The 16,415-nt window shown below is 35.9% G+C and overlaps 1 protein-coding gene across 1 annotated transcript in view; it reads right to left on the bottom strand.

The window, feature by feature from the left end:
• The window catches only part of FIG4 (FIG4 phosphoinositide 5-phosphatase), a 68,953-nt gene that overhangs the window by 44,408 nt on the left and 8,130 nt on the right, over positions 1–16,415 (bottom strand). Inside the window, exons 2-10 of the mRNA XM_057413165.1 lie at positions 14,410–14,508; positions 13,243–13,366; positions 10,332–10,488; positions 9,069–9,119; positions 6,951–7,099; positions 4,099–4,227; positions 2,478–2,578; positions 1,896–2,058; positions 1,179–1,276 (exon numbers count right to left, since the gene is read on the bottom strand). Coding sequence (XP_057269148.1) covers positions 1,179–1,276; positions 1,896–2,058; positions 2,478–2,578; positions 4,099–4,227; positions 6,951–7,099; positions 9,069–9,119; positions 10,332–10,488; positions 13,243–13,366; positions 14,410–14,508 — 1,071 coding nt within the window. The remainder of the gene's footprint in view (positions 1–1,178; positions 1,277–1,895; positions 2,059–2,477; positions 2,579–4,098; positions 4,228–6,950; positions 7,100–9,068; positions 9,120–10,331; positions 10,489–13,242; positions 13,367–14,409; positions 14,509–16,415) is intronic.

Genomic DNA, 16,415 nt, shown 5'->3' with positions numbered 1-16,415 from the left:
TAACATTTTAATATTGAGCATCTAGGGAGGGAAAGAAAGACACATTTTCAGCCACTCTATCAAAAGCCCTGTGAATAAAAGCATATAATGATTCATGTGTCAAGGTCATGTGAGCCTAGACTCACTATAGCAACAGCTTTTGAAAACTATGGCTGCAAGAGATAAAATAATTTTGTCAAAAAATGCTATCCTGTGTTGATTCCACAGAGTCCTGGACAGTCTTAAAAGCACTCCTACACAGGAAAGCTTCTAGAAATAGAAAATAGATTATCTACTTCCATTTATTACAACTTAAAGAGTTTTAAAACCATTCCTTTTGAATTTTCCCTGTTTTTTAATACCAGGAATAGGTTCTGCATGCACAAAAAAAGTCCTTTTTTTCTGCTGAATATAGTTCTACAACACGATAAATGATTTTTTTAAAGGCAAAAAAGAAGTAAGATATGATTCAAGTAAAACAAATCAATATACTAAATTCAAATGTGGAACCAGCCACAACCACAGAAAATGGCTGGACCAGAACAGAAAAAAAATGAAACAAAAAACCCCACAGCACAAATACAAGATGTAATAACCAAAATTAAAGTGCCACCCAGAATCCAGGATTTGTACCTCAGCCTATTACACATGAGTAAATTGAATTACTGCAGCAACCAATGAAGCTCCCCCTATTAGTCCAGCCAGGCTGACAATGGCACTGCCTACTAGCTAACATCAAAAGCTTCAGTTTTCTATCTCGCTCATACTTCCATAAGTCTACCAGGCAGAGCAAAATAAAGAAGGTAAGTCTTTGTCATAATATTTCAAGTAACTTAGTCATCAGTGTCAAGAAGCCTACAAACCTCACTTTGCATGAAAGCATACTATTTTAGTGGTTTTAGTGCTCAACTATATTTATTGGTAAATTTATTTGGACTTACATCTAAATGGTAATAGAAAAAAACTGAAAGCAACAGCAAAAGGTTACTGTAAGAGGGCTACAAACATGGTAAACTTTTTTGAAGAGTGGTAGTGGAAGCAGAGTTATGTACTGTACTGTATAGGATGAAATTCCTGAAGAAAATAATGCATTTGTGAGCTAATATTAGTTTAGAACATAATGAAAAATTACACAGAGACTCTACAGAAGTATAATATTAAAATTAGAAAACATATAGAACATACTAAAATTTTCGTACCTTCACAAGATTCAAAATAATAATGGGAGAACCAAATCTCTGAAGCATTTGGTCAAAGTGAAGAGCAGCAACATGTGCAAAAGGATCTCCTTGGTCCACTGCAATAAGTACATAAATTCAGGACAATATTAAGTGAGCTGCAGAGTCACTTAAATAACTTTCCCCTAAACATACTCTTCACAAAACACATGCTAACTCTTTGGTAGTAATAATAAGTTACATACTTCCCCCTCTTTTCATGCAAAAGCTGTTAACAAAAACCTTCCCTTTTCCAAATTGGAAGCAACTTCTTCACCAAAACTTTAATGAGATGCTCACACAGAACAATTATTCTGGCCCCACTAAAGTTAGCCAGCCTTTTTCCCATGATTTTCAATAGGCTCAAAATTTTAGTCACAATACAAAGGTACATGTAACTGATTTTGTATACAAAATAAGCATAAAGAAAGCTGACATCTTCAAACAGAAGTTTTTGTATTCCATTTCTGGATGTGAAGTCTAAGACAGAGATTGTTTTCTATTCAGTTTCACCAAATACCAACATTCAACCATATAAAAAGCTGTATGCCATGATGTTTATTATAAAGAACATTGATCTACCTTAACTTACAGCTTCCCAAAGAAAAAGGTATAGACAATTCATTCATTTTTAGTTTTCACTTACTGCCTGTAGGGGACAGCGCTAAATATAATCTACCACAAAGAATTTGTACATACATGTTATGGGTGGCTTAGGCATCATAGTTGAAATATCTTGTGACCAGTACAGAGGGACAGATCCTCGAACCTGAACATAGGATGAATAACTTCCCGCAGAAAATGACATAACTGAAGCATCATAAAGTATTTGTTCAGTTTCTACTTCATTAGCAACATCTCCCTAAAACAAACAGAAATAGATGTATGGTATAGACACGACACTTCAGGGCTGCATGCATTATAGAGAACTGATCATTACATACAATTAAACAGTGAGACATCATATCACAGTAGTGAGAACACCACTGAAGGTTAAATTCCTATTTGTCCCTAAATGCATATTATCAGATTTCCCCCCCTCTATTTTGGAAATAACATTAACTGTAAGTGTAAAAAAAAATCATTGCTGGTTAAGACTTATTCTTTTAAGAACAGCTTTATTATCTCAATTAAGAATATGATTACATTATCTAATAGCATAATTTACAGCCAAAACTGAAACAACTCTCTAAAACGTTTCAATTCTCCAGTCAGTCAAGCTCAAGCTTTCATATAGTTGGGGAGGGTACGAGGGAACCCCTAAAATCAGATTTAATTTACCTCACAGTTTGCTCCTCGTTTCAGAAAACGTGTTCCAGCAAATTTGCTTGATCTTCTAGCTATCAGAGTGACGTATATAGGGCGACCATAAATTAACAGTTCTTGAGAGAGAAGTTAAGGTTTACATTTCACATGCAATTTTTCATTCACTTACTTTAAGCACAAATTCTTAAAAAAGTGTACAAAACTGAAATATATGATTTCCTGACACGTCCTTAATGGTGATGAGTACCACTTCCAAACTTCTTTTGCAGCTTGGTGAGAGCATAGGCTTTTTCAACAATGGTTTTTAAGAACTCTGAAAATGGAATCTACATCACATCAACCACTTCTCACATCATACAGAAGATAAGTATTTCTATTTTATGAAGTGGAAACAGAAGTGAAATAGGCCCAAGATTCACAACGGGCCCCCAATACTGCTTTAGTGAATACTGGAATTGAAGTCTGCGAGCTTCTATTTTCAGATCAGGTACACCAGTCACCCTCTAATTATTTGTCTGGAAAAGTAGATAAATTTGCACCTACTTAGGTAACAACCGAAAACCAGAGACAAACAGCTACAGGTGCAGTGGTGGCTTCCTTTTAGGCTTTTTTTTTTATTAAAAACAAAAAAGAATGAGATGTCTAGCATGACTATCACTGCTTACTTAGTGCAAGGGAGGCACAAGAAAGAGGAAAGAAGATGTTTGTTCATCAAATACCTAGAGCAAAGACTAATGCCACACATGAAGTAGCAGCAGGCATAACGCTTGTGGTAAAATTCTCTCCTACTACACTGATTAAGTAAGACCACAGATGAAATAGTGGTATATAAAAAATGGATCTAGCTTTCTGTCTGGGGACTAAGCCAATGACCAGCAGCCTTATAATCATAAAAAAAAAACCCTAAAATCAAATTTTACAGACACCACTAACCTTAACTTTGCAATTGTATTTGCTTGCCCAGATGCTTTGTTGACAGGCTTTTAAACAAACATTATGCTCTTGATGATTAAATTAGAGTGTGTCTGTAATATACTAAATTCTTACCAAGATGTTGGGATGGCATTTTTTTGGAGTGTAATATGCATTTGGGCTTTTTCTGCTAATACTACAATATACATAAACCCATTTACTCATTTCAAATAATACATAGCCAGGAAAAAAAGATTTTCAGATATCCTAGTATTTACTTAACTCTACTTGAAAAGTAGGCCTAAAGTTCTATCATCATCTTCAACAGAAACAGAATAAATACAAGAATTTCTGCAAATCTGTTACTAAAAAATGTTTTAAAGATTAGTGAGAGAACATTTCTGGGTCAGCAGTTCAGTTCTGTTTAGCTTTTTTCCCCCTTTCCTCAAACATATGTGAAAAGATACAGCTGAGCCTTAAAATCCTCCCAAGTTCTTTATTACTAAACCCCATGCTTACAAACAGTGTCTCTGAGAATTCTGTTATAACAACATAACTGTGTTTTTTATTTAGCATAAAACCTAGAAAAGTAATGAAAATAAAAGCCAGCCAATAGTTCTAAAATTGAAAAGTATTTACATGACAAAGAAATCATTCAGTGTATTTCACATATTCAAAATTTAAAAAAAGTTTTAAAACATTCCTTACAACAGTAAAAGGATGCTTGATTGCCCACAGAATCCATGAATAATATACAGCAGCCAGTCACGATGAACAGTATTTTTCACTGCCTCCAGAAGCTTGCCATTCCACACATACTTTTCATAAGGCTTACTGCAAATTCCAAATACACCTAGGAAGTTGTTACAATGAAAACACATTAGCAATTAAGAAGCAAGCTTACCTGCACTGGACTTTCAAAATTCAGGTCACTGGACCCTCATTTTTATTTTCCTTTGACTGTAATTCAGCGTATCATTTACCCACGTTTGAAGTTTGCCAAACACAGATAACTTCAGGCACATGCTGAATGAAGGTCAGCATTTATGAGGATCTGCAATATTTCTATCGTTGCCAGTCACTGAAGTATGTGAATGCCTTCATGCAGAAGTTTCTGATATTTACAGTACTGAAAAGACATCTCTGCATGGTAGCAGCAGAGGATTTGACAGTAAGGGAAATAAACCCAATTGTAAATTCCAGTTAGGGCAAAAACACATTCATAGCAGGACTTTATAAGCTTCTCAGTTCTGAGTCGGCTCTGGAGTTACCTATTAAGCTCTGGAAGATCATGTATATCCCTGGCCACCTTCACAAAACGCACATCAATCTCCTTGTCCCATAATTTAGAGTGGTTTTCCTGATATGCACTGACACAAGAGATGCAGCTATTGTAAACCTGCAAATTAAAATTCAATTTCTGATATAACTGGAACCTAAGTCTTTTTCTGTTTCAAAATTTAAGACCAAGATGACAACTAGCATTAAAAGCTGGTGAAAGGAATTAAATGAGTCTTGAGGAAAAGGAAGAGGACAAGAATTGTATTACCTACATTTTTTGTGTAGTTTTAGCAAATTAAATTTCTGGCATGGTAAGTTATATCATAGCAGTATGTCAATTAGCACAGCCTCTGCTGGGGGAAAAAGATGAGTTCTCCTAACAGATTGAAACTGAAAATGCAGCTGTTGAACAAAATGTTGCTATCTAGTCATCAAACTTAACCATTAGCCCAAGAAAAAATGATACGACCATTTTGGTGAAGGAGTGTACACACTCAGCAGAACCGGGCCACAAGCACTTGGTCAGCAGTTTGCCTTCCTTCTCATTTCTAGCAGCATCGCTTTGGTGAGAATTTGTTCTTGAACAGCTATTTCTTATACATATTCTATCATATGAAGGATATGTTACTACTATCTACTGGAAATCAGCACACTGCTGAGTCAAGGTTATGGCATCTTTTTTCTCCAAAGTTTTCACAAAGACATAGAGATGACATTGTATGGATTCCTGAGGAATCCTGCACATAAGAGCCTTTACAGCAGAGGAATTATTGCTCCCTCCACTATTTAGAGTTTACTGCATATAGCATTACTTTTAGGCTTTTAAATGACAGTATGAAAAATGTTAAAACTATTTAACATAGAAAGTTCCAGCATCAGAGACAATTACTTGCTTACCTAACAATTACCATTCTCTCAGCTGCAGTCAGTGCAGGTCTATTCTAGGCATGATAAAAGGGTGTGAAAAACGGGTGGCCAGTGTCCAAGTTTATCTTGCATAAATTTGGGTCTGGGGCTGTTTCAAGCATTTCTGTATTATAACTATGTGCTTGTCAGACCTTCAGAGTCCACTTTACAGGCACAGAAGGCAGCACCAATAAATTCTTTCTTCAATGCCTTGGAAGATTCATTTTGGTTGAAAGAGGCAGAAGACAAGTCATGAAATTCACAGTATCTCAAAAAACCAAAGTTACTCTAGGACAAGTGGGATTTTGTATCATGTTTCTCTGCGTATTATATTTTGTGTGCAACAGAAGTTACACAGCAGGTGACTACAAATAAGGGTGGTAATGCAGAGAGGCTGTTGAGCCTCTATAACCAGTAAGATTCAATTAGCACAGATCCAGGCGTTGTATCTAAGCTGGCTTCCATATCAAGTTCACAGTTCTAAGCAAAATAGCAGGCAGACTTGCTGCAGTAGACAGTACAGCACAGCAGACTTACTCTACCTTACTCTTCTGCTTATAAGTGATGCAGTTAAAAGGCATGGTGCTCTATTACTAAAAAGGCTACTTGAATCTCCACACCTGTTTGAGACTACTTTTAGAGCAATGCATTTATTATGAATCAAGCGTAGCACTGTACTTCACAATTAAGTCAAACGTGGTGTCACATACGTAATAGTTAAAAAAAAAAACAAACACAATTTTGACAAGCATTCAGATAATTAGTCACAGGGCAATAAAACTAAAAACCATCAACCTCAACAGAATGAAATCCATTATTAAGAATTCCAGGAGAACTTTTGTATGCGAGTGTGAGCAAAGCAAAAGGGAGAGAAAACAGTTTTCCTGTCTGACTGGTTATCTTTACACTCTTACGAATATGTTGATCCAAAGTGATTCAAACTGAAATCAGTAATTTTTCTCAGACTTTATGATACTGCTTACTACATCAAATTGATACTAACATCATGTAATTCCTCTGTCATCAGTATTTTCCAACACAAATAAAAAAATATAATTAATCAGTCATTGCTTCCCAGGCTTTGTAATTTATTCCTATTGGGAGTCTTACAAGTCAGTTGAATAATCAATTGCTGAATAATGTCAGCAACTTCAATTATCTCCCCGAGCTGCAATGTAAATTAACAAAACAATGATTAATCACCTCTAGAAATTGCATTATTCAAATGTCTGTAGTTGGAACTTTAAGTAATCTTTTATTAACTCAAAACTGTTATGAGACTGGTGACTAATACAAAAGACCCAAATGTTTCTCAAAACTAAACTTAAGTGGAACATACTTTAAATGTATTCTTGACCAACATCAGTTTAACTAGGCATATTTGCTTACCACTTCCACCCTGTGTTGAAAGTCCTTCATCTTCAAATATATCAAAACTTTCTTGTCGGGTCTGGGTTGTTTCAGTTTTTAATGTCTCAAGTGGCATTCTCAGGACAGTAAGATTGTACTGAAGGGAGTGAGACAGATCATAGCTGTAACTGATAGAAAGTTACCATGTATTAATAACTATAGATGCATGGGACTTTTCTGAAAGCCCTTACTCTCCATCTGTATTTATATTTAACACTATTTTATCCATTAAAAGGAGACTTTTGATTCAGATTCTATAATGGCAAATAATACTACTGATTTCCAAAATAAGTTTTCCAACATAGAAACTGTTTACAGTACAAATAGTTGAAACTGAATTTATATTCTTCTTATAACTGAAAATTGAATATGCCTTTTGGACAAAGTATATCAAACATAATTCACTATGTCCCAAGAAATAGTCCTGAAGATCAAAAATAGCTATTCCACTGGAAATATCCATACAGACAACCTCACTTTTCTGAGTTTTAAGTAAGTACTATGCTCTAACTGCTACCTGAAGTCAAAGCAGCCAAAACTCGGGTAGACAAAAATTACATGTCCTCGAATTTGTGGTTGCAGCACAGATGCATCTTAAGACAGTGGCTGCAGAATAAAGAAAAGGTTGGTTTTGTTTAATTAGTTCCGTAACAGTAACAAATTATGCTTCTCATGGCTTTTATACTGAGAACACTCTACACTAATTGCTAGATTTTATAAGCCACTAAGATTCATCTCCCTAAGGAGAAACTAAATTTACATAACACTTGAATCAGAAATACACATAAATTTCCATTTTAGCCTAATACAACATCAGTAATTACTTTTACTATTAACAACTGACAAAAAATAATTTTAAACATTGGACATTTAGATTTATCACTAATGATAACAAAGCCTAACCAATATATTCACCACATTTTCATAAGAACAACCTGCCATGCTTATCTGTTAGGAAAAATGAACCCAGTTTGTTACATGCTTAGTTTACATGTAACAATCTTTAAAAAGTATCCTAGTAAAAGACTTGCTCAGGCTATTCCTCCATTTTCCCCTTAGACCAAATGTTTTCCTGTAACTATCCTCTAATTCTCTTCAGGACTAATACGAAAACCTTGCAGACAAATATGCTACGATTTCAGCCAAGAACAATTTAAATTAAGCTGATAAATGTGTTTATCAGGGAGTCATATAAAAACCTTGTTCTTTCCCTTATATGCATGACCACAGAAACAGTATACATTCATCCTCTCTAAGCAGGATAATAAAAAAGGAAGTTGTATAGTGTTAGGGCCGAGAGACAAAGCACAGAAGAAAGTCAGGTTTTACACTATGAAAAAGCCTTTTCATGGAAAACCACAACACAGATACGAAACTTTGGTAGGTTTGTCTTCACAGATACAGTTGTGACAAGAAGCCTTTATTTTCCAAGAGGAAGTATCTTCTAGAATGACACACCTTTTGGCGCTCACAAGAGGGTTTTTTTCATTTACCTTTTTAAGTCTTAAAGGCTTCTAACTAGTACTGCCAGGTTTACCACCATATTTCCCCCATTTTTCTGCTGTCCCAAAAGTATCATGTGCTATAGTAGCTAGGACACAGAAACTTGTCTTAGGTATGGTATTTATGAAAATACAAGAGAATCAATAATGCCTAGAATGCCCTATGAAAGATGCACCATGTGCAGGGTATATCTTGGATGAGGACCTATTATCTATCTTTGTGAATCAAAGCAAAGCTTTATTTCTGGAAAATGAGATCAAAAAAGATAAAATGACAGGACAAGCAAACCCTCTGAAATTATAATACTTTTACAAAGAGTAATCTGGCAAGGCTAAACAGTCAGTAGAAACAATAATTTCAGCATCTACCTTTTACTATGCTAATAGTTCTATAGTTCATGAAGACTATATATCTAATCAATTTGCTGAAGGAGAAAGCAGGTTCAAAAGACACAGATGAAAATGGACAAGCAGAGTGATCATGTGTCTTATTTCCCCAGAATACTAAAGATGTTGGTTATCAAAATCCAAAAGCAGAATTTCATAGCAAGTGTAAGTATACGATTTTTTAAAGGAATTAGTAACTCATACTTACCTGAAGTAGAAGTTGCTAGAAAGGTCCACATTTTGAAAGATTCTCAGATACCTAGCAAAACAATTCAAATTAGAAGGGAAATTTTTAATCAGACAGTTCCAAGAAGTCATTCATTGAATCTCAGAAATTAAACTACATATAAATATTGACTCCTGCTGTATGTTCCCTTTGTATCTTACTGTAACTGTTTTGACAGGTAATTCCACTAGAATGTCGCATCTGGATTAAATAAATCAAATAGTGCCTTTTTTTTTTTTAACCCAGTGTCTACTCATGTACGTCTACTCATGTATGCCTACTCATGTATGTACTCTGCTTATTTAGGCAGTTGCAGATAAAGTTCTAGTGCTGTTTTCCACATATGTGGGTCAAATTCTCTAGGTCTTATGCAAGCAAACACCCAAGAGCACTATCTAAGAATTAAAGATTTTCACAGTTATTCTCGAATAAATGAATAAGAAAAGAAATACGTATTTCAAGATGCTGTACTATTGCAAATTCTCAGAAAAGAATTTGCAAATTCAGTAACACTCTATGAATGAAAAAATGGCTAACACCATAAACATATAGGTTAAAGAATACAGTCTGCTTCATTCTAAGAGGGAGACTGAGGTTTACAACCAGTCATATAACAAAGTGGAAACTTACTGAGTAGCTCCCATTGCCTTGATTTTATTACCTGACATCAGCTTATCAAAATCCATCACTTTTTGACTATTTATACTTGGTACAGACTGGAAAGCAGTTTATCGATAACATGTGCTTCGTATTTCATAGAAGTAAAGCTCCCCCACCCTGATAAAAACACCACCAGAATGTGGCTGTACATTTCTTATAAGGCTTCCTTGCAAAGGCTCAAATTTCTTTTTTCACAAAAAAGTAAAATAAATAAATAAATCAATCTCTTCAGGTGAGATTAACATGACGCTAGAGATACTAATAGAAGAATTGTACTCTGAACAATATAAACCAGTATTAGTATTACTTTGCCTTTGTAAGAACAGTGTTTATACTGGATGCTTCCAGGTGCATATTTGCTAGGATGTAGCTTTGACACACAGGCGACATGAAGACGTGGACAAAAAACTCCGAAAGCCTATAACAGTTGTTTTACTCTCCAGGCTAGAGGCCACAGAACTTGTGACCGATTCTCCATCCTTCCATGTTAACTTATCAACTAAGATAAAACGGCTTGAATGACATACTAACAGAAGGAAATCACCACTGCTTAGAAAATGATCAAAGAGTACCACCATTATTTACCTGGCTTCATCAGGATGAGTGACTCTTACAGAGTCATTTGGAATGTAGATCATGCTTGTATCTTCTATTTTATATATTGCATGACCTCCAATATCTGCCATTTTTCTTCTTTTTGTTATTAACACAATGTAATAGCCTTCTAAAAACCTGACAAAACCTGTTAAAACAGCATTAAAATGGTATTACTTGGATGTTTGTGTTGATCTGATCAAACATATTTAGAACAATGGCATCAGAATTGTTCCAAGACTTCATAGAATTTTTGTTTGTTCATAATATTACATACAATGTGCATATATATACACATACAGAAATACAGATACACACAGACAGTTTTACAGTTTCCCCCAGTACGTGTCAACCAACAAAGTACACAGATTTTACTTATCTTCTCCCCTTCCACTGTAAATATTTTTAATACTAGGTAGCAGAGTTAAGACATCAAAAATTCAGAATAAATTGCTGTCTACTTAAGACACATGTATATTTGCTTTTTACAGGAAGTAGAACAGGCAGTGTCTGGCTATACTGCCTAAAACCAGAGACTTCAGAAGCCCTCACCCTCATTCCCTAACATTACAGGGCATAGCCGTGCTTCTTCACCAAGTTGCTTCTTTGGATGTCTCTACTACATGTAATTAGGAAACATCGTAACAAACTTTCCAATGCAATATGAATGTGAAAACTAAAATTAGAAATAGAAATACCTAAATATCCCTGAACCCAAATGTGTTTCTAATACAGTATAGACAGTGACACAGCAGTACTAAGTTGTAATAACTAATAAATCACACAAATTAGCTCTTGGAGGTAGCTGCTTTGATGGGTTGCTACTAGTGAATAGCCTGAAACTCATTCGCTACTGCACTGTCATCAAATCATAGAATGGTTTGGGTTGTAAAGGACCTGGAGATCATCTCTTAGGATCTATTCTCCAGGCTGAACAGCCCCAACTTTCTCAGCCTGTCTTCACAGCTCCATGTCCTTCTTAATCTATTAACTGGGAGGGTGAGGGGTGTGGGTAAACAACTCACAATTCACATTTTCAGTTGTATTTATATTCAGTTCTTTAGGTTTTATTATGAATTAAAGAAGGATGAGCAAAGTACACATTTTACTCCCTGTCACTGCTGGAGTCTGCAATGTGATTGAATGAGCTGCGATATTTTCTTCTGCCTTATTAGCCCCCCTCGGAAAAATGCTCTCACCTGCACAAGCACAGGAGATCCCGCTGACAAGAGAAACAAATCTTCCAGTTGAAGCAGGCAGACTATTGAATTTCAGTTGTTAAATAGCAAGGTTCTTCCTGTATCCTCCAGGTACTGAAATCACTTATATGGACAGCCTCTATCCTTTGAATTTTAAAAGTCTCATAGGAAACCCAGCCTTTCCCCTTGGCTTGATTCTCTCCATTTAAAAACAATTTCTACTTTTAAACGCTATACAGTGAACAAGAACTTAGACTATCAGGCCCCCCATTCTGAGTGCAATGAATGCACCACCTCTGGCTAACAAAGTAACTGGAGAACAGAACAAAGACGTCTTTTCCAATTCTACAAAAAATACCAGACCTGAGCCGGGAGAAAAAAAACAACCAGTGCACTCACTCAAATTACGTATTTATACAGCTTAGACAGGATCAAGACGGAAGACATCTAAAGCATGTAAGAGAGCATGTTACTTCTAAATAAATCATCTAGAAATAGACCTTATCTGATAAGCAACGCATTTGGCCAGCTACAGAATAGAAACTCTTCTATTACAAAGAGTACATACAAACAAATACACAATTGGGATGGTAAGTCTTCACTGAACACAATCACATTCCAACCAAATATATTTTCACATATTTAGATAGTGAGCACTGACAGCTTGTGCAAAAAGAAGCCAATGCTACAAGACTGTCAGTGGCTTCTTTATGCTTCCCTGTATTACCAATACCCTTAAATTAATATTTAATATAAACCTCATCTCATGAATTTCTGAAAAGAGGATCCAGTGCTAAGATCCAAAACACTCCATGGGCAAAAAGAATATAGAAGAAATTTTGCTTAATCTGCCACTTTAGGTTAGAATACTAATAATATTTTCTACACTTTGGGTGTTATGAAAAATTCAGGAGCATCTTTTAAAGTAATTGCTTTCTCCACCTCCTCTGCAACTTTGGATTTAGACGTCCAGTTATATACTAATGCAGATAAAGCACAAAGTATTCTTGGGAGTTGTCAGAGCACACATTAACATTTACTTTGGAGACATCACTCATCAATATAACGACCTCAGCATCTGGCAACAGGCAGGAGAGTAGTGACTTTCAGATGAAATTAGAAGCTGTTAAATCCCTGAAGCAATTCTCTAGGATTACGGACATCCGATCAGCATTTAAAAATTCAGCTGACATACCAGTCAGCTATACTTGTTTGAATACACACACACAAAAAAACCCACACCTTTACATGTGGCACTGAAACAAACAACACACACACAAAAAACAAAACAAAAAACCACAAAGAAAATGAAATCATTCTAATAAAGAATGTCAACTTTTGCTTTCTTTTAAAAAGCATTCCATGAGCTCTGGAATTCAGAAGGCAAGGTTCCACATGCTTTGTAGCTTACAATGAGTTGAGTTGGGCGAGATCTTCAACCAAGCTTTTATAGTTTGGCTGTTTCCTAGATCTATCCCTTAACAACAAAGAAGAGATTAGTAACAGTACAAATCTCACCCTTGTACTGGCCACCTGTTTTCACAAAACACATAGAAACTTACTTATCTTTAAGAAAGAAATTTCTCAATCGTAATCCAATTTAAAAATAAAAATAAAGGGAGGGAGACAGATAGATACAGTGCGACACAGTAAACCTCACGTCAAGAAATAAAAGATTTTATAAAACCAAACAAAACACTTACCTACTACACCAAAAGCAGAGACAGCTCGAGACAACCCAGAAGAGCCCTTCTGTCCAATTTTTGTTCTGTTTCCCAGGTCTAAACGGCCAAGAAGTTCCCTCACCTCTTGTTGCGTATACACATGCTTTAAATTAAAAAGTCACTTAAGTTACTGCTTTGGTAGTTAAATGGTATTTCATGTCAAAGAATAGTAGAATTTACTCAGTATACAATAAACCAAGTATCTCCTCTACATCCTCTGTCTCCTTTTTCAGTCCTACCAACAAGTACAACAAGAACAAAATTCATCATCCACTACAATAGAAATAGTCATGGTCACATTTGAATCCAAACATTTCTAAATCTTAAGTGTTAAGATTCTCAACCATAAACTTTCTGGAAAGAAATCAAGTTTTATTCTATTGTGTACATTAAAGCTCTTGCTGCTGCTATTTATTTTGCTTCAGATATGGTATATCATAAACACTAAAAATCTGGCTAGATCACAATTAAGTTGTATTTAAGTATTTTGCACTTAAAACAGCAAGGCTGAACATAAGAAAATCACTGGGAACATATACATAATAAACCAAAAAAACTGGGAAAATCTGATTAAGTGAACCAGCTGTCTGGAGATCTTTCGGCACTCCCTTACTGTAACTTGTCATTTTCATGCTAACATGCATCTGACATGAGGGAAAGCCGAGAGAGTTGAGACTGATCAACCTCCAGAAGAAAAAGCTCAGAGAGGATCTTACCTATGTCTATGAATACCTGATAGAAGGGAGTGAAGAAATCTGAAGCAGACTCTTCTCAAGTGGTATCCCATCAGAGGATGGGAGGCATGGGCACAAACTGAAAACCGGAAAATTCCATTCAAGCATAAGAAAAAGCTTTCTTACTGTGAGGATGGTCAAACACTGGAACAGGTTACCCAGAGTCTCCAGCCATACTCAAAACATGACTGGGCATGACCCTGAGCAACCTGATCTAGTTGACATTGCTCGGAGGATGAGGGCAGAACTAGAAAACCTCCACAGATCTCCTTCAATCTCAATTGCTATATGACTGATTCTGTAACATACCTTTGCAGAAACAGACTAAACGCGTAATATTTTAATTCAGCTTAATATGGGTAGTATTATTTGGAATAACTGGGAAAAAAAATAAATTGAGAGGGGCACTCACCTTATCATCAATTACAACCAAATCCTTTGGTTCAGTGCGATCTATTTTCAAAACACGGTATTTGGTTTCTGCAGGATTACTTCCGACAAGAAAATACCGCTACATTAAAAAAAAGTAGTCAGAATATTATACAAGATAAAGCAACCAAAGCCCATTGTAACATAAGACATCAACAGTGCCATTTATATAGTTTCTAGACTAGATCCATTTCAACTAAGATCAAATATATAATATTCCATATGGACTGTTAATAAACTGGTTTAGACATCAGTACCTTAGGAAGGTACATTTGTATACAATCAGCCTTTACAACTTACGACTTCAATCTCTCCACTATACAAGGAGGACAAAAACGTAAAATTCAAAAAAAGGTGAAAAACTCTGTAGGGAGGGGAAAAATGTAACTTACACCAGGCACTGTCTGACTACACCCTGCCCCAGCCATCACTGTCTTCTCACTTGCTTTGTAAAATTTAGCTGAAGCCTATGAACATGAGTTTGTAACTTCTCATGATCTAAACCTACTGTTTCTATGTCCATTGCTATTTCTGACAACTGGTCTTTCTTAGTCCACCCTAAACACAGGAAAATTTTAAGTACTTAAGTACTGCAAGTTTTCCTCATTTTTTATTTACATTTTCTCTGATAGACTTATCACCAACGTTCTTCCACAACACTCAAGTTTAATTTCACCAGCCATCCTGGTTAAAACCACTACTTTTTGTTTAAGAAGTTTAGCTTTATTTCTCATTTAAAATATGAAAGACCACCAATAAACATGTAAAGTGTCAATTTCTCATTTAAACAAATCAAACTACGAATGAATTTTTACATTTAGAGGAAATAACAGTAAGCACAAGTTGCAGTACTGACTTGCTAGAAGCAGCTCTCATTTTACTAATTCATTTAATCAGTGTGGTGCCACCACACAGCAAGGTGTAACTCATTAATAATGCTCAGCCTAACAGGCAAGTATGGCAAATTCATGTGGACCTACGCAGCCAGCTCTTAACTTTAAAAGTCACATGGATTTAAGACGTGGGAAAGGAAATCAATAACATTCACACAGACCTCAGAATTTTGTGAGTTATACCAATCACATGTCAAGAAACATATTTAACTGTCCAAATGTTTAAGGTGAAAGAACTTTAAGCCCTCTTTAGCTTCCCTGAAGTCACAAAACATCTAGTCAATAAGCTCTAAAAAAGGAAACTTGAAAAAAGGATACTTGAAAAGCATAAAAGAAACACCACCAACTCCTGGATTCACCTTGTACACTGACATTACAATGCTTACTGAGCAGTAAGTTTTGCTGTTTACTCCCAAATAATAGTAAAGAAGGCCCTTCAGAGCCATTTGCCATCACATCACTCCCTTACTGAAGGCCTTGAAGCAGCACTTTGTCACAGGAAACCATATCCTACTGTTGTTTTTTTTAGCAGCAGTGTCCTGCTGTGCACAGCCCAGGCTCCCCAGCCTGCCCACTCAGAGTACCCTGCACAGGAGATTCCTTAGGGCCAAAACCTGCCCTTTCCAGGAGGGAAATCATAACAACATGGAGTGGGTTGAAGCCCCCACTGCATGGCACTGAATGACACAGAGGTGGAAGATAGAGCTTTTCTGCATCGCCTACCACCAAGACATTCCCAATCACCAAGACAGACACCTGCTTAGACCATTCCACCATACCATGGTAGAAGATGAGTGGGTAGAGGAAAATACCATTTATTTGTAACAGAAATGATAAGTTACTTTGCATTTTAAGACTGCCACTTCTCTATTTGTAGTAACTGTTAATTAGAGCTAAACAATTTTAAGTAGTCCATATTACTACAGTACAGTTCAGTGATCTCCGATGTCCAGCTCATTAAATGAGCGCAATTTCTTCCCAAAGTGACACCTATGGTTACCAATAAATCATCCTGAATAAAAACAACAGTACAACTCTAAAATGCCTGTCCAAACAGCAGTTTGGACCAAAGACCACATTTAAAATTGGAACATAG

Source organism: Pezoporus wallicus, unplaced genomic scaffold (assembly GCF_028554395.1).
Source record: "Pezoporus wallicus isolate ANWC-B61680 ecotype Strahan unplaced genomic scaffold, APGP_CSIRO_Pwel_v1 contig_7505, whole genome shotgun sequence".
Lineage (NCBI taxonomy): Eukaryota > Metazoa > Chordata > Aves > Psittaciformes > Psittacidae > Pezoporus > Pezoporus wallicus.
This window is presented reverse-complemented; position numbering and strand designations above follow the sequence as displayed.